Source organism: Aythya marila (genome assembly GCF_965140915.1).
Source record: "Aythya marila genome assembly, chromosome: 6".
Classification (NCBI taxonomy): Eukaryota; Metazoa; Chordata; class Aves; order Anseriformes; family Anatidae; genus Aythya; species Aythya marila.
Window position 1 is genome coordinate 1,982,588 of NC_139047.1, and position 24,823 is coordinate 2,007,410.

The 24,823-nt window shown below is 33.7% G+C and overlaps 1 protein-coding gene across 1 annotated transcript in view; it reads left to right on the top strand.

Moving 5' to 3' along the window:
* The window catches only part of DNAH7 (dynein axonemal heavy chain 7), a gene marked incomplete at its 5' end in the record, with an annotated part of 109,270 nt that overhangs the window by 61,396 nt on the left and 23,051 nt on the right, over positions 1–24,823 (top strand). Inside the window, 13 exons of the mRNA XM_082763209.1 lie at positions 1,554–1,680; positions 2,563–2,782; positions 4,019–4,891; positions 5,699–5,928; positions 6,970–7,300; positions 9,037–9,383; positions 12,487–12,667; positions 13,976–14,161; positions 16,253–16,416; positions 18,093–18,247; positions 19,148–19,338; positions 21,845–21,978; positions 22,680–23,015. Coding sequence (XP_082619335.1) covers positions 1,554–1,680; positions 2,563–2,782; positions 4,019–4,891; positions 5,699–5,928; positions 6,970–7,300; positions 9,037–9,383; positions 12,487–12,667; positions 13,976–14,161; positions 16,253–16,416; positions 18,093–18,247; positions 19,148–19,338; positions 21,845–21,978; positions 22,680–23,015 — 3,475 coding nt within the window. The remainder of the gene's footprint in view (positions 1–1,553; positions 1,681–2,562; positions 2,783–4,018; positions 4,892–5,698; positions 5,929–6,969; positions 7,301–9,036; positions 9,384–12,486; positions 12,668–13,975; positions 14,162–16,252; positions 16,417–18,092; positions 18,248–19,147; positions 19,339–21,844; positions 21,979–22,679; positions 23,016–24,823) is intronic.

The window sequence follows — 24,823 nt, forward strand, 5'->3', positions numbered from 1 at the left end:
TATTTCCTTCACTACAGTAAGGAACTGTGTAACAACTTCATGCTTCCTGAAAAAGCAAAACTGCTTCTTGCAATCATTTATCAGTGTGTTCATCCACAGTTCAAAGCACTTCATCTAAGCATCAGTCTGTGGAACGACTAAGCAGAAATTGCGAAGGAAAGGCATAACTTAATTGCGCTCCTTTTTTACATTGGAAATAGCCAAATCTTGGAGGTGCTTTTTCTGCAAAGCCTCCCTTCATGCTATGTTCCTGTTACAAGTGACTTTGGACTGCCTTCTAGTTTTCTTATCATTGAATGGATTAAAAACAAACAAACAAACAAAAAAAAAAAACACACACACACAAAACAAAACAAAAAAACATGTACAAGTTGAATCACATATATTTTGAGTACTCACAGAATTGTATTATTTATTCCAGTCTGTGTTTATTAATTTTTTTATACTAATAAGAAATTAAAATCTGAAATCTGCATGTTTATGTAGTGTTATTAAAGGAAACATAAAGCTATTTAGAGCTACTTTCTTAAAGTTAGAATTAAAACTTATATTTGAAAAAGATTATCTTTTGGGTAAAATTCATGTTTATATCCCAATAGCTTGTTTAAATTTGCCATCAGTGCACATGCAAAAATTAACATGCATTGTAAAGTGCTGTGTCCAGGAGACAAATATGGTATGGAAGGAATTACAATGAATAAATTACAATGAATATCTCTCCTTTGCCCTATTCAGGAAAAAATAATGAGATTCCTAAGCAGATACTGGTAATATGTATACAGTTATATGTGTATATATACAGTTTATGTGTGAATATAGACAATTACTAGTTCTGCTTAGTCTCAGCTGGCTGAATGTGAAACAGCTCCATGAGTCTTATGGTTTCATTAGAACAGGGTCACACCTGAGCTACTAAGTCATGCCTCTTGACTTACTGTGCTAAATGTGTTTGCCTTTTGCCATGATCCTGATATTAGGAATGGTACATTGTCCACTTTTCAGTTACTTCTTCCTAATTTGCTGCTATGAGAAGCTTTAACACATTGTGCAGCGTCTTAACCCTGAATTCCCAACAGAAGGAACAAATATCCATTACATTTTACACCTTCCTATTTCCATACATGTCTTCGTTATCCAAATCACAGTATAGTCATAGCTGCTACTAACTCTAGAACTGGGATAAAATTTAAATTAAATAAGATATACATATAGCTATAAAGGCTTCTTTTGTGGTGATGTTTTCAAAATCAAGAACGTAGGTTTGGAATTTATGATAAAAGCTTTCTTCTGTAACAGAAATGTAGTTAAAATAGTCTAAAATTATCCATCTTTAACTTGACCATTTCTATCTGTATTTTACAGATTATATCTTGCAGGAGAACAGCATGACTGTTTTTACTGTCTTGTTGCTTTCATTAGGTTTATGACAGGGTGTGGTACTTTTTGATGCAACACTGCTAGCTAAATCAAAGATGACTATTAGAAAAAAAATTGCTAGTTTTTCCGTGTTTTACTCTTTTTCTGTTATTATAGCATAGCTTTCTAATATTTAGGTGGCGGCCGAAACCCAGTGACACCACGATTCTTGAGACACTTCAATAAAGTTACTATTAATGAGTTTGATAATGAATCCATGTACACAATTTTTTCTAGAATCTTAGACTGGCATCTGACTATATGGTAAGGAACCTGTAGATATTGAGAAAAATCAAAATGAGTATTTAAATTATGGTACTAGGAAGTCTCAAAAGATAGGGGTCGTAGGACCCTTCTCTTGAAAAGAAATGACCATCTTTTCTATTCTGTGCCTTTTGTGGTATTCATTACTCCACAAAAATAAGACTCATGCAAAAATACTCCAGTGGAGAAGTGCTTGTTCTGAAGTCTCCAACCTAGTTTTAGATTAGCTGAAACTAATTCAGTTATCTGGGATACTTCTATAAACAGTATTCTTTGATGTATAACAAATCATAGTAGAATTTGGTTAGTTGTTATTCAAAGAATAGAATTAGAAACTGTTCTTAAATTTCTTGATGTTTGAGAAGGCTTATTCTTTCTTTGGCCTTTCACCATGGCATAATTTTTGATTCTATCATTAGGAATTTTTATATTTTTATTTAAGTTCCTCTATTCTATCCATTCTTACAGCTAAGTCCCGAAAGACTGTAATATCTCATGTCTAGATGAGGCTTGTGCTTTGACAGCTTCTGACCCTTTGAAGGGAGAAGACGGCAAGAGTTATTTGACCTACTTTCCTGTCGCTGTCGTTAATCATAAAAATGGGGGAAAGGGTAATTAATTAGTTGTCTCACATAGCCAAATTTGTCAACATGTTCCATAGTTACTAGATTTGATTCACAGACAGAGTTAATCTTGTTTATCCAGTAAGAGTACTAAGATTTGTAAAACTGCCTGTGAGGAAGTATAATCTTAGAATTTTAAAATTGGCATGGACTCAGAAGTAAATCACTATACATACATAATATTGTTTATTAATTTACATGCTCATATGATGGAATTGTGAGATTCACCTTGTTCTTATCATCTTTTATAACTTGTCAGTTATAGCTTTCCATCACAATATGTAGAATTGACTCCACAAATTATTAATGGAACCATGCGTATGTATAAAGCAGCTATGAAGAATCTGCTTCCTACTCCAGCCAAATCACACTATTTGTTCAATCTTCGTGATTTTTCACGTGTTATTCAAGGTGTTTGCCTGTCAAGGCCTGAAACAACAGAATCCACAGCAATGATGAAACGTCTTTGGGTTCATGAGGTAAATCACCTAATACTAAAAAATAATATTTATTGTAAATAAGAAAAAGATGCAGATTTGTGTATAAAAGATTTTGTAATATTATTTTGCATTGGCTAGCAGCTGTAAATTGATATTACATTCATGAGACAGGAGTATGAATCTTCTCTCAGGAGACAAGCTGACTGTTTGTTGATTCCTTCACTTTCATGTGATTACATGCTCTCTGCAGCTTTGAATGTCTGCACAGTCCTTTCCATTTCTTCTCTTCTTCCTCCCCCAAAACAGAAATTAATGGTGAGAAGAACAGCAAGCAGTCCTGGGTCATGGGAAATTTTAGTAATCTAAAGTATGGTCCCCACTTTTTAGTAATCTATTTTAGTAATCTAAAATCTAATTTTAGTAATCTAAAGTATGGTCCTGATCTTTCTGTTTTCAGCAAGTGTTTCCTAATTTTTCAGTCATAATAGGACAGACACTCTAGAGAACATCAAGTGAACCATACTTTTTTTGAGGCAAGAGAATGCTCCAAATAGGTGGTATCTAGTTTTTTGTTGTTGTTGTTGTTTTTTTTTTGTATTCCCTCTCCTGGTTTATAAGAAAGCAAGGTTGTTGGTAATTGTTGCTTATTAAATATTTAGCAGTAGTTCACAGAATCAAATCAAAATAAAGTGACCGTGGCAGAAATCTGTGGTGATCATGTGGTTCACTATACTTCCCCAAAGCAGGATCACAGAGAAAGATCAAGTAACTTTTGAAGGTTTTTTGTTGTTTTTTTTTTTTTTTTTTTTTAGAAATTTCTTAGAGTTCTCTAAGTATGAATACAACTGCCTATTCCAGGAAATCTATTCATGCTGTTCGCTATCTTCTTCATCAAAAAGATGTTCTAATATCCAACTGCAGTCTTCCTTTCTGAAATACAATCCTGTATCTTGTCCTATCTTGCAGTATACAGAAAGATCAACATACTCCCTTCCACTTTGCAGCAGCCTTTTATACATTTATCTAATATGTTAATAAATGTGTAGTGTGTATATATTTCCATACAGACTTTCACTTTAATTCCAAAATAATATTACTTGTCCCAACTGTTCAGATTGATTCTAAATATCTATTTATTTTTTCTGTAAAGTTTAATATATATATATTATTCAATATATAATCTTTTGCAGATTGGTATTTATTTTATCTTGATTAAAAAAATATAAATTCAAGAGCAGAAGCAACTATTAAAAGAATTACATTTTTATCTTACAGGTTCTTAGAGTGTATTATGATCGCTTGGTGGATAATCCTGATAGGGCTTGGCTTGTTGGATTTATCCAAGAAGTAGTGAAAGATGATTTACATGAAGATTTTCATGAACTTTTCCAGAATCTGGACTTCAATAACGATGGAAGAGTGGAAGAAGATGACTTACGTAGCTTAATGTTTTGTGATTTTCATGACCCTAAGAGAGATGACACTAAATACAGGGAGATTAGTGATGTGGATCAGCTGAGATTAGTTGTAGAGAGTCACCTCGAAGAGTTTAATAACTTGAGCAGAAAGCCAATGCAGCTTGTCTTGTTCCAATTTGCTATAGAACATATTTGTAGAATTTCCCGCATTCTGAAACAGCCTCGCAGCCATGCCCTTCTTGTTGGTGTTGGAGGGAGCGGTCGACAATCTCTTACTCGATTAGCAGCCCATATGGCTGAGTACAACCTTTTTCAGGTTGAAATAACTAAAAGTTATGGTATCAATGAGTGGCACAAAGACTTAAAAGTCATACTAAGAAAATCTACCGAAGCAGAAATGCAGGGAGTTTTCTTGTTCACAGATACACAGATAAAAAAAGAGTCATTCTTAGAAGACATTAACAACTTACTAAATGCAGGTGAAGTGCCAAATCTCTATGCAGTAGATGAGAAACAAGAAATTTGTGAACAAATGCGTCAAATAGATCGCCAACGGGACAGGGCAAAACAGACTGATGGCAGTCCTATAGCTCTTTTTAACATGTTTGTTGATCGCTGCCGAGATCAGCTTCATATAGTATTGGCAATGAGTCCTATTGGAGATGCTTTCCGTAATCGCCTTCGTAAATTTCCAGCTCTTGTCAACTGCTGCACACTAGATTGGTTTCAGGTAAAAAAAAAAATAAATAAATAAAAATAAAAAATGTTGGGCTTGTTTTTTTCTAAGGGAAATGCAATAGAAACAGACTTCAACCCTTTTTGTTAAGTAATTCTCTTTGGTCAAGTTAACAATGAAAAATACCTTAGATTTTCTTAGTGTCATATTTTAAATTGTTTGCACAATTAGAATCGTCTTAACTGCAAAATCATCGAGAAAATAAATATCAGGATGCAGTATAAAAGTATAAATGGATGAGCACAGTACTGTAGACACTATAGATTTAAATATCTATTATTTTATTCTATTATAAGGAGTACCAGAATCTGTGGTCCAAAAAAAGTTTGAAATCTCTGTCAAAGATAGATTTTTCCCCACTGCTCTGCAGTAGGATTTTTTTCCATCTGCATGTTATATAAAAAAGGCTTCATACATAATATTAAAGAAGTTGGATTTAAAGAATCTGAGGTAATTAAATTTCATCAAGTTTTAAAAGGTCCTACCATATCTTTAAACATTATTTTGAAAAGGAAGAACAGAGACAGTCATACACCCCTATGGATACATTGAAAATGCAAAATTTTTCTTACACTAAAAGTAGTTATTCTGGATGAAAGAAGCTGGTATCCTTGAACTGAATCTCTAGATCCTAGATATTTGAATTGTTTCCTGTACTGTTATTATCCTGTTTGATAATGATGGATCAGGGCATTTCTTTATGCCTTAGTGTCTTCATCTATGAAAGGGAGTAAAGATGCTTTTTTAAAAAAAAATATTTTGAGATCTATGAGTATGAAGTACTGAATTCATTTGTTTCAGACATGGCCTGAAGATGCATTAGAAGCAGTTGCTTCTCGCTTCTTGGAAGATGTCGAAATGTCCGAAGAAACTCGAAGTGGGTGTATTGATATGTGTAAAAGCTTTCATACATCTACCATTGCTTTATCTGACTCATTCCATGTGGAACTGCAAAGACGCAACTATGTTACACCTACTTCGTACTTGGAACTGATCTCCACTTTTAAAACTCTACTTGAAAAGAAGCGGACGTAAGGATTTGTATTTATGAACTTTTCTAATGGAACCCAAGTTCTCAAAATATTATTTTCTATTTCCTATAGTTAATCTGAACAAAACAAATTAATTGTTTCTAGTAAATTTAAATTGATAGAATTGTACATGGATTAAATATATTCCTAGGACATGTACTTGCTTCTTGGACAAAAGGTGTGACTTGATGCCTGCAAAATATTCTTGCATTAGAACACTTCTAGCATCCCTAGTGTAGCTGTATGTTGATTATATATATATTATGCTGCCAGAATAATTAATGCATCCTACTTTCTCTGAGATTTGTTGGAGGATATCTCCATCTTCTGAGTTGCTAGGTGCCATTGGCTTGCTAGTAGGGTACAGCTGTGCTTTATCTGTGCGTAAAGGACCTCCATATGCATATGCACATCTGTTCTACTCTCATGGATGCTAAGATGAAGTTCCTTTCCTTTCATTTTATTCCCACCGGTAGGACACTGCCATGACAATTAGGACAAGTGCTTAATTTGACCAGCAGGGCTGTGTGAAGCGCTTTGTGCAGCAAGAAATTCCAGGAATAAAGGAATATAATCTTGAATATAATGACCTAATGTCTTTGGAATTTCTTAACAGTTGGCTGTCCTCAGAGCCATTCACATCCTGTTGCTAAAATGATTTTTCTCAATTATACTAATACTGTTCCAACCTCACCTCAACTAATAATTTCCTCCTACTCCTTTTCTTGTCTGTTAACTACTGTGTCATCTTGATTTTTTTTAGCTCCTGCCAACAAAATGGCAAGAGCTTAATAATCACTTATTTATCTTTATGTGACAATGTATTTATCTGTGTCCCGACTTCTGAGTAGGCATGGTAGAACAGGTGAACAGGTCTCAAGTAACCCCTGCTATGTTTACTGTTTGTTCAGCAAATTGAACAAGCATGGCAGAGAATTTGCTTATTCCGAGTAGTGAGAAATCTGGGGAATGGGTTCCAGTGAATGAAGTGATCAAGTACTGATAAAATATCTTCATAATATAGTGGTGTGTTTCTTTCAGTAAGGTGATGGAAATGAAAAGAAGATATGAAGTTGGCTTGGAGAAACTGAACTCTGCTGCATCCCAGGTAGCCTTAATGCAGTCTGAGCTGGAAGCTCTGCAACCTCAGTTACGGGAAGCTAGCAAGCAAGTTGATGAGATGATGGTAGTTATTCAAAAAGAGTCCCTTGAAGTAGCCAAAACTGAAAAAATTGTGAAAGCTGATGAAGCGGTAGCAAATGAACAAGCTATGGCTGCCAAAGCCATCAAAGATGATTGCGATGCTGACTTAGCTCAAGCCATGCCTTGTTTAGAAGCTGCTCTGGCTGCCCTTGACACTCTAACTGCACAGGTATTTCTAACAGTATGTATTTATGCACTAGAGAGGTATTCAGAGAAACAAAAGCACGAATTTATATGTCTTTTCATATTTTACATGATTCCAATGAACACAAACTTTTATAATTTCTAAACTTCTTGAAACCTTTCATTTTTATTTTATTATTTTTTTTCTAGCCAAAAAGCTGTAAGGCTATATTTTTATGAGCTTTAGGATCAAATATTCTAAGTATTTCAAAATTCATAGTTATAAAAAATATTCTGAGTTAACAATAGAGAAGTTACAAAAACTATACTTTTCATTTTCTTATTCAGAACCCGCCAGCCCGTCTATTATTTCTATAGCCAGTCTTTCAGAGTCTAGAAATCAAAGTTGTAATTCTGTGTCTCCCTGCGTTAAGAACACATACTCTTCTTAAGAGTATGACACTGGAGGAAGACACTTCAGGTTTTATAGTCTTCCTTGCCTAAATAATATTTTGACCATGGCAGGATGAAAAGAAGTTTCCCAGATTGTAAAAATGAGGGTGGACTATGTGTACTTCAGCTATTGTTGTTAAAATGAGAATTTTCAAATAATTTCAAGGAAATCCTGGCTGGAAACCAGTTATTTTGTTACATACAGTTATTTTTTGGTATCAAAAGTTTTAGATTAGGCCATTATCAGATCATTAGCATGGTTTGTGAAAATAGTACATGACTTAGTCACTTCAAGGCAATTATACTTGTGAATAACAAAACAAGAACAAGTCTTTGAAGGCCAATTTAGTAATTATTTTCTTAGCTGCTGTGAATGCCTAGTGTATCATCAAAGAAAGGAATATTATAATACAAAAGAAAAAATGCAGTAGGAACTTCCAGTGGAAAGAAAAGGGAGGTTTTCCTTAAAACGTAATTAAATATCATGATGAAAATGGACACACATACCAAAAAAGTGTGTGTAGGAAAGCTTACAGTACTTAGACAAAACTCTTTGATTCACCCTACACTCCTCTCATGATAAGCAGAGCAGGAAATAGGTTGCAGATTGTGCCCATAAACTAGTTAGTTTACTAACCTTCTGTTTAATTGGTTGTGCACTGTGTGTAGAATTGTTTAATTCTTTTATATTATTTTCTATATTTGCATTTAAAACTTTGCTTATTCATATCCTGTTTTCTTTTCATTACTGGTGAATGAAGAGAGAAGCTGCATCACCAAAAAAAGGAAAAATTGTTTCCCAGTGTTTTTCTTTCTTTCAGTTGTTTCTTCCCTCATTCATTTCACTCTGGAAATTTAATAACTGACCAGAATCGATTTATTTCTATACTTGGAGTGTATAGATGTTTAGTTCTGTGCTGAACGCAATTTTTAACTTATGCTATCTTAAATTTACTAATACACTGCTGAAGTGATTCTTTAAGTTTGAAAGTATCATATTAGAGCCTGAACTGAAGTGTAGAGTTGGAGTATCTGAATTTATGACTGAAGTGCAAATGCCCGCTTTTGACTTAGGTGCAGAAACTGTACAACTAAAAATGAGTTACAGATGAGATGTATTTTTTTCTCCTCTACACTGATTGTTGACTAGGTTTCATGTCTTTTTGTTTAAATGTCAATGTTTAACCTGAATAACACCTTAAAGAAAGAAGTAGAGTAGTAAAAAATGAAATAAACATATTTCTAAAAGAAAATTATATATATCTATAAACTACTAAAGGTTGTACTTTTGTTTCTTTCTTTTTGTTTGTTTATTTGCCTGTTTTTAAGGATATTACAGTAGTTAAGTCCATGAAGAGTCCTCCTGCTGGCGTCAAGCTTGTAATGGAAGCTATATGCATCCTTAAGGGAATAAAGGCAGATAGGATTCCAGATCCAGCAGGTTCTGGAAGAAAAATTGAGGATTTCTGGGGTCCAGCTAAGAGACTTCTGGGTGACATAAGATTTCTTCAGTCTCTTCATGAATATGACAAGGATAACATTCCCCCAGCTTACATGGCTATCATAAGAAAACAGTATCTTACAAATCCTGAGTTTGTACCAGACAAGATTCGAAATGCTTCCACAGCAGCAGAGGGTCTGTGCAAATGGGTCATAGCCATGGAGTTTTATGATACGTAAGTATGTATAAAAATAGTTAAAATAAATTTGATTAAAAATATCAGTTTATTTTAATACCAAAAGAGATCTGAAATTAATTCTTACCAGTGGGAAATTTGAGCAAATAAACATTCACTCATGTCAGATACCAATGTTAAGGTGTAGAGCCTGATTTTCAGTTCTAGACTTTTCTGAGAAGGCATGGGAGCAATATGTTCAGTTAGCAAATAAAGTTAACCTTTTAGAAAGCTGCATAGTGACAGAGGCATTATTGAAATGTCTTTGGAAACTTCTAAGAGTAATATCAAGCCTGAAGAATATTTTTGGTTACACATTGTACTTGATGCATTGAAAAAAGTGTGCTTATTTTTGATGATGTTTCCTAATTTGAAACATTAGGAACCCCCATTTAACAGTAAATCAGTATTGGGATGACTAAGGCCAACTTGTAATTTGAAATTTGAATCATGGTATGTAGTACATGCAGATAATGGCAGATCTGACCAGAGTGTGTTAAACTAAAATTGGTGCAAGTATTAGACCTGCTTAATAGTCACTTGTCATAATGCTGATTGCTTTAATCTCAACTCTGCTGCGCCTGTTTTCCAAATTGAGTATTATAGTACATTATTTTCCGTATTTGCTCTCTGTCATGTTGTTTATCCTCTCCGGGCCCTGGTTTCAGATCATTATGGTACTGAGTGTTGTAGCAATGGCTTATGAGACGATGAGATATCTGGTCATGACTCTAACTTGGTATTTGTACTCAGTAACATTGTCGACTCTGTACTTTGGAAACTGTATCTTGGAAACTATTAGCAATTATACCTATTGTTTTTTTCCATTAGGGAGTCAATCTGTGGAGGGGAAAGGGGAAGATATTTTTTCTTACTTGATTACTCTCCCTTTCTCCTTCACCACCCCTGTATCCTCCTGGATCACTCTCCCTTCCTCCTTCACCACCCTCTTATCCTCCGAGCTTATTACAATAGCTCTCCAAGATATTGAATATCCTTGGGATACTCAGACCAGCATAGTCTTGTTGTTCTGCCTCCTGAATGCACTTCAGATTCTGCTTAAAGTTAAACAACTACTTAGGAAGCTCATCCGGAGATCTGCCCGGAGGCAGTACAGTTGTGGGTGGCAGGGAGTATGGGAGGATATGGGCAGGCATCTAGAGCAGTTGGCACCCCCAGTGTTTTGGAAATTCACCCCTGAACAACTGCAAAAAAAGGATGTTTGTTACTTGACAAACAAGATGAGTAAATGCACATTTGGTAAAGTTTTGAATAACTTTAAATATTATAAAGGCCTATTTTCAGAAAGAAAATTAACTAAAAATGTGGACCTTAAAGGTAACTTACCAGCAAGAGAGGGGATTCACTAGTTCTGAGGCTAATACTTAGGGAATACCGTTTCAGTTGATCTAGGACATTCTAGCATGTTTTCTCGTTTCCCTTTTTCTTTTTCTTTTGGAAAGATAGTATGTTTTCGATTAGTATGATGCTTCCAGTATTTTCCTCATGAAAGCATCAGTGGAAAAGATTGAAATCCTCAAAGTCCTCAAAACTGGAAAATAGATAGTTGGATATGAAAAGCTTTTTTTTTTTTTTTTTTTTTTTTCTCTCTCTCTTTTGTGTACAGTGTGTGTGTAACTTAATATAGAATCATAGAATCATAGAATATCCTGAGTTGGAAGGGACCCTTAAGGATCATCAAGTCCAACTCTTGACACCGCACAGGTCTACCCAAAAGTTCAGACCCTGTGACTAAGTGCACAGTCCAATCTCTTCTTAAATTCAGACAGGCTCGGTGCAGTGACCACTTCCCTGGGGAGCCTGTTCCAGTGTGCAACCACCCTCTCTGTGAAGAACCCCCTCCTGACGTCCAGCCTAAATTTCCCCTGCCTCAGCTTAACCCCATTCCTGTGGGTCCTGTCACTGGTGTTAATGGAGAAAAGGTCTCCTGCCTCTTGACACCCCCTTACGAGGAAGTTGTAGACTGTGATGAGGTCTCCCCTCAGCCTCCTCTTCTCCAGGCTGAACAGGCCCAGTGACCTCAGCCGTTCTTCATACGTCTTCCCCTCCAGGCCTTTCACCATCTTCGTAGCCCTCCTCTGGACACTTTCCAACAGTTTCATGTCCTTTTTATACTGTGGTGCCCAGAACTGCACACAGTACTCGAGGTGAGGCCGCACCAGCGCAGAGTAGAGCGGGACAATCACCTCCCTTGACCTACTAGCGATGCCGTGCTTGATGCACCCCAGGATACGATTGGCCCTCCTGGCTGCCAGGGCACACTGCTGGCTCATATTCAACTTGCTGTCTACCACGACCCCCAGATCCCTCTCTTCTAGGCTGCTCTCCAGCGTCTCATCGCCCAGTCTGTACATGCAGCCAGGGTTTCCCCATCCCAGGTGCAGGACCCGGCACTTGCTCTTATTGAACTTCATGCGGTTGGTGATCGCCCAGCTCTCCAACCTATCCAGATCCCTCTGCAAGGCCTTTCCGCCCTCATTCGAGTCCACAACTCCTCCAAGTTTGGTGTCATCAGCAAACTTGCTCAAAATACCTTCTATTCCTACATCCAGATCGTTTATAAAAATATTGAAAAGTACCGGCCCTAAAATGGAGCCTTGAGGGACCCCACTGGTGACCGCCCGCCAGCCTGACACAGCCCCATTTACCATAACCCTTTGGGCCCTGCCCGTTAGCCAATTGCTCACCCATCGTATGATGTTTTTATTTAGCTGTATGGTGGACATTTTGTCCAGTAGGATCCTATGGGAAACCGTGTGTGTTTCTAATGGCACAAATCTATAATGGATTCTAAATTGTAATCAAATGGGAACACAACTTGGAAGGATAACCTTTTTCACTTTAAAGCATTAGCTGTTATTACAGAAAATTTTGCAGAAACTGCTTAAGCCAGAAAGTATCAGCACAGAAAAAAGTGATGAATGCCAGTTGTGTTCAGATATCATCGAATAATTAAAACAATGTTGCGTGAGCTACTGAATAGTTATTTCCCTTCATCTTTCATATGCTCATTCTTTTAACGCTAACCCTGGATTGACAGTGTATCTTTCAGATGTTTAATTTATTTTTTGGCCTTATTTAGAGTGACAAAAAATGTTGCACCAAAAAAACTAAAGTTGAATGAAGCTGAAGGAAAATTAAAGATTGCTATGGATGGCCTAAGAAAGAAACAAGCAGACCTGAAGGAAGTTCAAGATAAATTGGCTGTACTCCAACGGGCCCTAGAATCTAAGAAACAGGAGAAGGTTGACTTGGAAAATCAGGTATATGATGCAAAAGATGAACTGTTGTTCTGTTGTTTTTTAGAAAAGGTATTTAAAAATTTTTCTCTCTCAAATTAATTTATCCTTTTAACTGCCAATATGTTGAACAAATCCTATTCCTAGATTACTGGTTTTTTATTTCATTATAATGGTCTTGAAGTTACAAATAGGCAAAGTATGAAGAATAAATGCTTTAAAATAATGAAAAATGTAGATATTATGAATTTAGTGATACCCCTCTTCTGCATCCTCACTCATCTCTGCTTTCCTGTGAGGTGGTAATTTTTTTATGATTGTACTAAAAATTTGATTCTTTATTAAATTGTAAGTCAGCATATTTAAAGTTTTGAAAGCTTATTTACACCTCCTGTGTCAAAACAATTTTGAGAACGTTCATGGTAAACTCTGCTCCTGACTGCTAAATAGCCACTATGTGTGCAGAGATAGGCAGTGTTTTGAAGATGGTCATTTTTATTTATTTCTAAGATTTACAGTACAACACCATGAGGTTTTGTTACAAGAATAGTATCAGAATTTGAAATGGAGCCTTAATTCTTGTTTGTAGTTAAACTCAGCTCTTTGTGTGTTTCTTCTGTATCCTGATATGATAGTGTTTGGAAGAAGGGAGGACTAAGCTACCTGAGCAGTTTGTTAGCATGGTGTAAATTGGCTGCTGTGGTTGCCAGAAAAGAGAGAGAGTTTAACAGCAACAAGAGTTGGCAACATTTTACTCCTGTCCTACAGCTGAAATGTGTCTCTACCACATAGTAAAGAACTCTAACAGAGCTGGATTAAATTCCTCTTAAATGATATTTAAATAATGTTTTTGTTAGATTCTAAACAAACTTGGAAGGATGGCATAGTTGAAAATCTACAAAAGAAACACAGATTATATAGTCATAAGGATGTTGTTTTTTTTCCACAGGAAAGAACATGCCTACTTTCATGAAAGAAACAGTGATCTCTGAGGTGTTTTTTTTTTTCTCTTGTGACATGTCAATCATTTCCTTGACTTAATATTTTCCAGATCACATGCAGAGCTATTACGAATTACATGTTTTATACTATTTTATTTCCTAGTTTAGGTGAAAAATTAACTGAAATTTTATGGAATTTACTGTGTTGGTACTGAGATTGTTTTTGCTCTTTAAACAATTCCATTGTAATAAAAAGTTTTCTTTCTATTCCATGAAATTATGTAGAAAATACCTGCACAGAAAAATAGCCTTTGAATGCTTTTGATGTTTGTAAAATATCTTTAAAGTGATCATGTAATATAATCAACTTTTTTTTTTTTTTTTTCCTAAGGTTGATTTATGCTGCAAAAAACTAAAGCGAGCAGAACAATTGATTGGAGGCCTTGGGGGTGAGAAAACTCGGTGGAATGAGACAGCTTTGGAGCTGGCAAGGAAGTACACCAATTTGACTGGGGATATACTTATTTCATCAGGAATTGTAGCTTACCTAGGAGCCTTTACATCCAGCTACAGACAAGTAATATGCACAGTAATTTTGTCTGTGTGTTTTATAAGAATCTAAATTTAATTCATTTTTATTCTACTATAAAGTTTATATTTTTAATTATATTTTAATAGAATTTATAAGAACTGAAACTATCATATGATTTTGAGTTTTGTTTATAAGTACTGTAATGTACTTAATGCTATGTAAAGGATAGTCTTTTGATTGCTTCTCTTCTTTAAAACAATTGCAAGTAACTTTATTCCTCATGGCTCTGCTTAGTCCTATTCCAATCAATGGCTAAATTCTCCTTAATTTGAGGAAGACAGAATCATCTCCTGCTTCAGCAGCAACACAAGCAAGTTCTGAAGGTGGAGCAATTCTCTATAAAAAGAGACAAAAGATACGATAGCTCAGTAATATAGCAGATATGTGCTTGTAACTCCCAGTGAAATAAACAAACATTCTGAATACTACAAAATTTTAACATGACAGTTGATTTTAGGTATCTCAATTTTTGGATGTCAAAGTTAGCTTGACTTTTTTTTTTGTTTTCTGAACACCAAAACTTACAATGAACTTAGCTGGAGAAATTAATGCCTCTCTCTGTTGAAAATCAGATCCAGATTGTCCTAGGTTGCTAAAAACTGAGAGAAAAAAAATCCATGCATCTTATTTGAACATAAATATAGATATAATCCTTACTTCTGCTTTTCAAACTATTGCTTTCTTCATAACATAAATATTTTGATATTACTCTTTTAAATATTTCTAGAATGAGAGTTTATGGTATGATTATTTATAGTGTAAATAAATAGCAGCATTTACAGTTCCCAATTATGTAATTTTTAGTGTTCTCTTTTATGCTTATAACCTGAATTCTAAGTAACTCTCACTTTGTGTCTGGGTAGGTAGGATTATTTCTGGTGAAATATCTGAAATGGTTCTGAACTCTGTTGCTGGCAAGGCTAGATAAAAATGTAGATGATATTCATAAAAGATATGTAGAGACATATACATGCTTATTCACTAAAAATGAATACATATAGGTTTCATATGAAAAGCTTAGTATAATTTAATTTCCTCTGACTGTGTAGGTTTTTTGTTTGTTTGTTTTCGTTTTTTCTTTCTGTGAAATAACAGGTATGGATTCCTGGTTGCTAATTCTTACTCTTACGATTGTGCAGACTCACATAAATAAGGTAGCTCTCAAGAATTGTTGGATGCACTTTTGTGCAGTTCATTTTGCCTGCTCTTATTCTTTTTATCCCTCTAGTTTTCACAAGTAAAAAGTTATGATATCTTTTGGAATATCAACCTTTTTTGTGCAAATTGATAAATCCTTTATTCACCATCTCTGTGAATGTCTCTAGCTCGTTAGACCATTTCCTTTAGCATGTCTGTTTTTTGTTGCTTGGGGCTTCAACAACTAGTTTATAGTTTAAAATACTATAGCATATTTCTTTGACCTTACACTTATAAGATGTAATCATATATAAGATTGTGCCTGTCATGTGAACAGACTTCTATAAAATTTCTATAAAATGTGTTTTGTTAGAAGCATTCTTTCTAGTAGAATATGCTTTTTGGTTTACATATTTAAAGGTGCCTGTCTTCGTTTTTATTATGCACAATACAAATTTATAATTTACACAACTGTATTGAGTTATATGATACAACATTGAAAAGCAACACTAAATGGTAAATCGTTGTGTTATTAAATTGTCAAGTTAGCTGAGTCTTGAAAAGTGCTTATTATGTATGTCCCGAGGGTTGAGTAATGAATTGTTGTTTTTTTGTTTGTTTGTTTTTCCATTAGAATATGTGCATTTGTTCTACATGCATTCTATAGTATGGAAGACTACTGAGGTGGAAATAAAAGCATACTAAGGTTCTGACCAAATAAACTTCTATTTTATATATAGAAATCATATGCAAAGGCATTTTTAGAGACATTTTTAGGCACCTTAGATAGAATTATGATCTTCTTTACATCTGAAGATACAGCGATCTTGTATGTAGCAATTAGTACAGAAAATGTGTTGAAAAATACATATTTTTATAGTTTTGAAAAATTTGTGAATAGACAGAGCTTTAGTTAATGTTTGCTTTCTTCTTATGTAGAAGCAGACTAAAGAATGGACATTATTTTGTAAAGCAAAAGACATTCCTTGTTCTGATGATTTTTCCTTAACAAATATCTTGGGAGAACCGGTGCAAATCAGAGCTTGGAATATTGCTGGATTACCCTCTGACACGTTTTCTATCGATAATGGCATCATTATCTCGTGAGTAAAAAATAATTAAATTCTTACAATGAATACTTGTTATTAAATACCTTCATATAACATGCTTTTTATTTAACTACCTGGGTAGATAGGTATTTTTATATTTCTTTGTTGCTTTTTTTTTTTTTTTTCCTGCAGAGCTTGTTTAAACTGTATAGCTGGCTTAACAACCAAAATTATAAAAATAAAAATGTCAGGAATGTTTCAATTTATATGAAAGAGTAATAACACCTTTTCATTCTCCTCCTTTTTATTGATTGCTATTATGAAACCACTTTTTTTTTTTTTTTTTTTTTTTTTTTTTTCCTACAAACATGCTGCACGCTAGATTGATTACTTTTCAGTTTAAGACATCCTAAAATTCTTCACTCAAGACAGGGGAAAAAAATAACCTTCAAGTAAATATATAAGCATTTATGACAATACATGTTAGTAGTTGATCAAATCTTTATGCTGGAGTAAGAGGAAGCTTTCACAGGAGAAATACAAAGCAGTAAATATTGTATTCTGCAGCTTGGCTGTATTTTAAAGTCATGAGAAATGCAAGAAGTGAAGGAATAGAATTTTCAATACTTTTCTTGTAGTATAGCCAGTAGTTATGGAAGTATCATCCCTCAAAAACTACAGCTCTTCTAATTTAAAAGAAATGTGCTAGTATCAGTTGCTACCAAGAAGCATTTCTGCAGAGCTACTAAAGATTATTCTGCTAATCTTTCTATGAGGGTCACGTACTTTTTCTGTCAGATTGTACTGGAGATTCTATAGGTACAACTACATATTCTATAAAGAATTTTCCAGTTTGTTTTGACAAGTGGTACAAGATCTTAACATCTAAGCTTGCATTATGACTGTTAAAAAAAAGAACCTCTCAGTTCTGTCCAGTATGCTTGCCAATACAATGCTACTGACTTTCAGCTACTATCTTCTGTATAAAGAATAAAAACCAGGTTTTAATGGCTGTCAACTAGGCAGGTGCCTAAGTGAAAAACAAAACATTGTAAAACGGAAGTAATACACTAGCTAAAGAACCTCAACACATTTTCACTTGACTTTAAAGTTAGGATTGATTGTATGTCTGGAAGCAAAACTTCCTGAAGTTAGCAGATATGTGCTGGGATAATGAATGTAGTATGTAACTTTTGTAAGCAGTTACTGTATTAATAATTCAATCACTCAGGCTAAGCAGTTGACAAACATTAATGAATTCAGCACTTCCACAGTACATCCCATCACTTCACTTTTATAAAGCTTTAATCAAAATTCTCTTTGAAATAATGGAAAGATGATTAGCACTTTAAAACTAAATAATGATAGCTCTTAATTTTGAAATATGATATTTACCTGAAATTGAAAATACATATTATGCCTGTAATTACTTGTTTATGCCTAGCTTTTATTTTAGGGCCCCAAGAACCATATAAAATGTATCTCAAGCCTTTTATAACAATAAATAAAAATTGGGGATATTGGACTCGATGATCCTTATGGGTCCCTTCCAACTCAGGATATTCTATGATATTATTTTTTGTAAATAAAGTATGTGCCTACTACAATTTTATACTTACGTGCTTTTGTTGTAATGAAAACAGTCAATAAATTGCCTAAAATATCTACTTTGAGGTAAACATTTGAATAGCTTCTATTTCAGTTTTGAAAGTTTGTATTTTTCCCTTTAGTAATGCAAGAAGATGGCCTCTGATGATAGATCCTCAGGGTCAAGCAAATAAATGGATAAAGAATATGGAAAAAGCCAATAGCTTGCATATAATCAAACTCAGCGACCCTCAATTTGTTACAACACTGGAAAACTGCATTCAATTTGGTAGTCCTGGTAAGTTATTAAGTAATGAAAGTGTAAATTGCAAAAGAACCTGGAGAGGGCACAATTAACTAAAAATGGAACTCTGGTGAGTGTCAATCATTTCTCTTTTTGATCCAGTTAGTGCTATAATAGTTGATGTCCTCACTCCAGGTTCAAAGCTACTTCTCAGCACAATATAATTCTAATCCTCAGTTTAATTGGTATCTTAATTGCTCTATTAAACTTGTCACGTCTTTATTTTTATATTAAAATCATTTGATTTCTAAAAAGTAATGATGTTTTTATTTGGCTTTTCAAGAGTATAACTTACTAGATTGCTAGACTATGATCATTTAATGATTCCTATATTCTGCATAGTAATTTTACTGCAGTTATTTTACTCTTTTACCCTCAAATGTAAATAAATTAATGAAATACATGGCTCTATCTGCAGCTATATTTTAATGGATAACTGGACTACAAATAAAGAAATGGATTGTTTATTGCCAATTATTCCTCTCTCTTGATTTAGAGATTCTCATAGGTTTACAGTGAAAATAGAAGCAGACTTAAGTACCTAAAATGACTTCTATGCAACATGGCATTTAATTTGTTGTTAGGTCCCTTTTTAAAAATATAGCCTTAAACTGTTCTAATCCACTGGCAGCAGTAATACTGGTAACATTTTAGTTGCTTGCTTGTAAATTTGATACACTAATAATTAAGAAAATAAACAAATTAAAGGTACGGGTCTCTGCTTCATTGTTTAATTAGCTGAATATGCTAAGAAACATAACTTAATCTGTAGACATTATTTGATTAATGTTTTTATTGTTTGCATGCTACAGACACATTATATGTATGTATTGTAAATATATTTTTATATATATATGCCAAGATAGCCCTACTAACTTTTGTGTTATGTTGAAGTGCTACTGGAGAATATCGGAGAAGAACTGGATCCTATCCTAGAGCCACTTTTGCTCAAACAGACATTTAAGCAGTCAGGAACTATATGCATTTGCCTTGGAGACTCCACTATTGAGTATGCACCCGAATTCCGCTTTTATATTACAACTAAGCTGAGAAATCCACATTATCTTCCTGAAGTATCTGTTAAGGTAAGAATTTTGAAAACAAATGTTCAAACTGTGTTTTAATTTTAAAATGATTCCTTAGCTACAATCAAGGAAGAGTTTCTGGCATTAGTTGATTCCTACTCACCTGCCAACACTGCTCTTTTTGACACTGCTGGAAGCCTAGTATCATCTTGGAAGTGTTGACATTTCTCATACCTAATATTTCACCATTCAATTCTGTCATTCTTTAATACTGTGATAATACACTTTTACCAGTTTGTATCTTCTGATTCTGTTTAGTCACCTTTATTGTAAAAAAATTTTTACAGGGACTTAATACAGTAGTCACCTCACATGCTAATTCTAATTTAGACTTTCATATTCAAGATTTTTATTTGAAGTAGAGTTAGGTACAAGAGTCTGAGCAAATTTTGGCACTCTACCTTTTTTATAAAAGATAGAAAATGTATTTCCAGATTTGTATATTTGATAACAATAGCCATTTTTATTTTTCCATTAGGGGAAAAAGAAGTTGTTTCCTACATGAAAGAATAAAGTTGGTGGTTTATTCTTCTAGAAGTTGCTAGGGAGATGTATTCCACTTTTTATTCACCATTGCTTTTACAAAATTGTTTATAGAAAAATATTGAAAATTTACACTTTGGGAAAACATAGGCTAGTGAAACACAGAATCTTGAAATCAAAACTTTGTAAACTAATGTAATATTCAGCAAAATGGAAGAGTAAGTTAAGTTTCAACCATGAAGGAATACTGATGCAGGAAAAACGCATGAAAAATAATAAAAGGGGATAACTTTGTTCACTTAAATAAACATCACCTATACATTGATCTTTTATCAAAGAAGTTAATTAGCTGCAGGTTCAGAAAAAAAAATGAAATATGAAAATGTAAAAGATTTACTCAGAGTACATATGCATTTAAAATGTGTATGAAGATTATTTCCTAAGAAAAGTTTTTTATTTAACAGAACTAAAATCTCCTAGTTACCAATCAACAGTCAATACAGACTTTAGTTTGTTCTACTCAGCCAGGTGTTAATTGCTGTAACAAGTAGCAGGTTGTGACATTGCAGGGTATACTCCTAGCTACACATGCTGCTGAGCTAGCCAGCTAAGGTGGCTTATGTACACGGAGAAGTAGGCAAAAAAATACTATCTAATTATTGCTGCTAATTTGCTAATATATAATTATTGTTGCTAATTGCGGCACACATTAATGTACTTGTCCTAAAGATTACTCAGGAGCTAGTTAGAGAATCTGGTTATTGATATGGTTATCATATTTCATAGAAAAAGATTGTATTGAATTTTGATGTGTCTTATATAGTGAAGCATTCGAAGACACACAAAATATATTTACATGTATTTATAAAACGTATGTCTATTTGCAATGATTGGACACTGAGTAGTTTTCCTCTGTTTCTAAGATTATTAATCAGAAATAGCACAAGTAAAAAAAAAATAAAAAAAACTCTAAAAAAGATAATTATCAGCACTGCTCAGGGGAAGCTGAGTTCTTATTTACATCCATAAAAAAAATAAAATATATATAATTCTGTGGCTTGGGAACTAAGGAGGAATGCAGATCCTAACAGCAATTTGAGCTTAAAACTCAGAGTTTCAGGTATCTGAACCAGACAATGCTTCAGAGCACAGTTTTGCACTGTGTGCATCAACTATTTTCTAGCCTCCTGCTGGCATTGTATTCTTCACCTTTCACATGTGCAACACTATGCTTTTCTACCACTTCAACCAAAGGGTATGGCTTTTGCTGGATTGGTTATAAATATGGCACAGCATAGGAATTCTTTTAAATTATATATATTTGTCACATTTTCCCATGAAAAACAGAAAATTATGTTATGCTATTTCTAGGATACAAATGCCCTTGGTAATAACAACAACACAAATTGCATGTGAACAGAGCCATTAAAGGGAGAAAACTTATGTTGCACAGGCACTACTAGCTTGAAGTAGAATTCCAGCCTGTATGTTTCCAGATACTTTATGAAAACAGCAAAGATTTTAAGTAAGATGTTTCTAAACACAGTCATATTTCATCTGTATTTTCATAAAATATGGTGTCAGCAGCCCATTTACAGTGGGATGTTGAGGTTGAATGATTTTTGAAAACAGCAGCAAATTTATTTACAAAATCTGTACATTAAGTTAAACCTTCCATTCATAAAAATGTCTCCAGTGAAAACTATTTAATGCATACAGGTATAAAATGGGAAGATCCTTCTTATCTGTACAATTGTTCACCATGCATATGGACCAATCACTTGAAGCACTGAATTACATGTAATTTTGAGGAACAGAAAGGAATTCTAACCATGAGAAGGCTGCAACAAGAATGTATAGCTTTCTGGGCTAATCTTTGTGTTGGAAAGCCAACTTCACCTTAAACCGTCATCTTCCATTAATTTACTTTCAAATTTTGGTTAAGAATATTACATGAATAATTAAAATGAATAAGCTTTTGAATTGCATGTGGCTCTCCTTCAAAACATCTCTCTTTTAACAGGTAACGTTATTGAATTTCATGATAACTTCAGAAGGACTGCAGGATCAACTTCTTGGGATTGTAGTTGCAAGAGAAAGGCCAGATCTTGAAGAAGAAAAACAAGCTCTCATCCTTCAAGGAGCTGAGAATAAAAGGTATTGAGATAACTTCCCTTGCTAGACACAGGAGCACGTCTTAGTGTAAGAAAATGTAAAGCATAGAAAATACACTTCATATACTTTATCAGTTTTAACAGGAAATTCAAGACTGCTATTTTTTTTTTTTTTTTTTTTTAAAGGCTGATTAGGATGCATGGTCTTCTTACTCATATTCCTACTGGTTTTGGCTTTCTTTCAGTGATATGGCTTACTGTTTCTGGGATTATAATAAAATGTTAAAGAGCTTAACAGGGGGTTGTGTAATTGCAAAATGTAATTCCTGATCCTGTCCTCCATTTTAATATGTTCCTTCCATGAAGTTGTTGACATATTACTTGCTGTCCTCGCAAATTTTGATTAGATATTAATGGATATTTTATAGACTTTTTTTTTCATTGTGTGCTACATTTGCAGTGATTGTACATGCAAAAGGCATCTTTTCCCCTAGGTCAAAGCATGAAGTGTGCAGCATTCAACGTATTGTGGCACTTTCTCCCTTTCCATTTGCAATAATACTGTCAGTTTTTAGCCTGAAATTAGCTTAATGTTTCAGAAATGTAAGGTAATGTTTAATGACACAAAAAAGTTTTATTATATAATATACCTAGCAAAAATAGGATCTACACATTATCTTTTATGGAAACTAGCAGAAAAACGACTAATTTTGTAATTTTGAAAAATTTTGTATATTATTTTAGGCAACTAAAAGAAATAGAAGACAAGATTTTAGAAGTTCTTTCAGCTTCAGAAGGAAATATTTTGGAAGATGAAACTGCTATTAATGTATTGTCTTCTTCCAAAGCTCTGGCTAATGAGATTTCTGAAAAGCAAGCGGTGGCTGAAGAAACAGAAAAGAAGATTGATGCTACTCGTATGGGCTATCGTCCTGTTGCTATCCATTCATCAATCTTGTTTTTTTCTATTGCTGATCTAGCCAACATTGAGCCTATGTACCAGTATTCTCTCCTGTGGTTTATTAACCTTTTCATCATGTCTATAGATAATTCAGAGAAATCAGAAGTTTTACAAACAAGGTGAGAGTAATAATTTGCCATTTGTAATTGGTGATATATTCACTGTTACTCCAGAAATGTTACCATCATTTCTCCAAAGTGTGTTGTGTCAGGCATTGCATTTTAAAATATTTTTTGTACATGTCAGATATTTTTCTGGAAGATAATTTATTCATAGAAATAAAATGGTATGATATAATACAGGTGCAACATATTCCACTATTTCTATTTGGTAATTGGTACAAGTCATGTGTGAAATTGCAAAGTACCAGATAAATATGGTCCACTTGCTTTGATTTTATATTTTATTTCATGTATTAACTATGTATGTCTTCAAGAAACAGACAAACTTTTTCATGCAACTGGTAAGAGAGAATTTATATGGAAATTATAAGGAAAGGTTATGGAAAGATTATTTAGTTAAGATTACAAATGTCAATTTCTGAATTGTCAATTGTCAATTGAAATTGTCAATTTCTGAATTACTTACTGTCCATGCTTCGTTTAAATACAAGTTGTAGTACCTGGTGAGATAGTGCTTAGAGTGTAGATCAATGTGTTTATTTTAATGGCATACTGGTTATAAAGGTTATTTTTTTATTAGAATTTGGTCAAGGTTTGGGCAATCTAAGACTAGCATAACTTTTTTTTTTGTTTTTAAAATCAAAGATAAACATTTAAGTCAGAACTTAACATTTCCATGTCATACTTGAAACTATATTCAAGATATACTTCTAAGTATAAGTCTGTGTTCTATAAGCCTAGCTCTTTAATTTTTAAATATGATTCCTTTATGGCAAAAAAAAAAAAAACAAAAAAACAAAAAAAAAAAAAAAAAACAAAAAAAACCAAAAAACTAAAAGCCTAAATTAAAGTAATAAAAAATGTTTTTATACTTTCTTGAAACAAAAACTTTGTTAGCAGAAATATAAAGATACAAGACTGAACCTAATTGACAGCATACATTCTTAGGGTACAACTGGTGTAAGCTCATTTTAATAATTATGCCTGGTGAAGAATAAAGTGGCGAAGGCACAGAAAATTCCCCACAAATTAATAATTGATAATTATTATACAATTAATATCATGAGACTAGAAAGGAGACAGATCATAGAATGTTCTGGGTTGGATCATACAACATAGCTTGCTCTCATCCTTGATCTACTTTCAGATCTTTCCACTTTCCAATTGTAATAGATCACATTTAGGTTTTCATATGATCACCATGTCTGGATCACCATGTCTGAAGTGGAAGAATACCCTCAGAATAACTACCTGCCAAAGGACCAGTGATCTAGATAGTTGGAAAAAAGCCATAGCACCCCTCCACATCTTTGTTATTACTTTGAAAGAAGTTTTTGAAATAATTGTGCAAATTCAGTATCTGCATTTCTAATCACCTGTATTGGTTTTTCATTATTTTGATTAGGTATTCAAAGGTACTTAAGCTTTTGTAAAATCAGCCTCCAGGGAGGCTTTAGATGGTCTCCTTGCTTGTTTTTTTGAGGAAAATTATTGATAATAAATCACAACTTTTTAATATATTTGTATTAGTGTATTAAGGTAAATAGTCTGTAGAATGGGAAACATACTTCAAATGACTATTAAAATAGGCTGGTTTAATTTCGGCATCGGTATTTATGTTCATAAAGAATCATAAGATCACTGTTGTTTTGTACCCCTCTCAAAGGGGACCTCTCATTTCCTCTAAAAAACAAAACAAAACAAAACACATAGTACTAAATTGTAATTCCACTTAAATAATTTTTATGTTATTTTGCTCATAACTTGGAACACATATTTAAAGATTCTTTTGGGGGTAATTGACC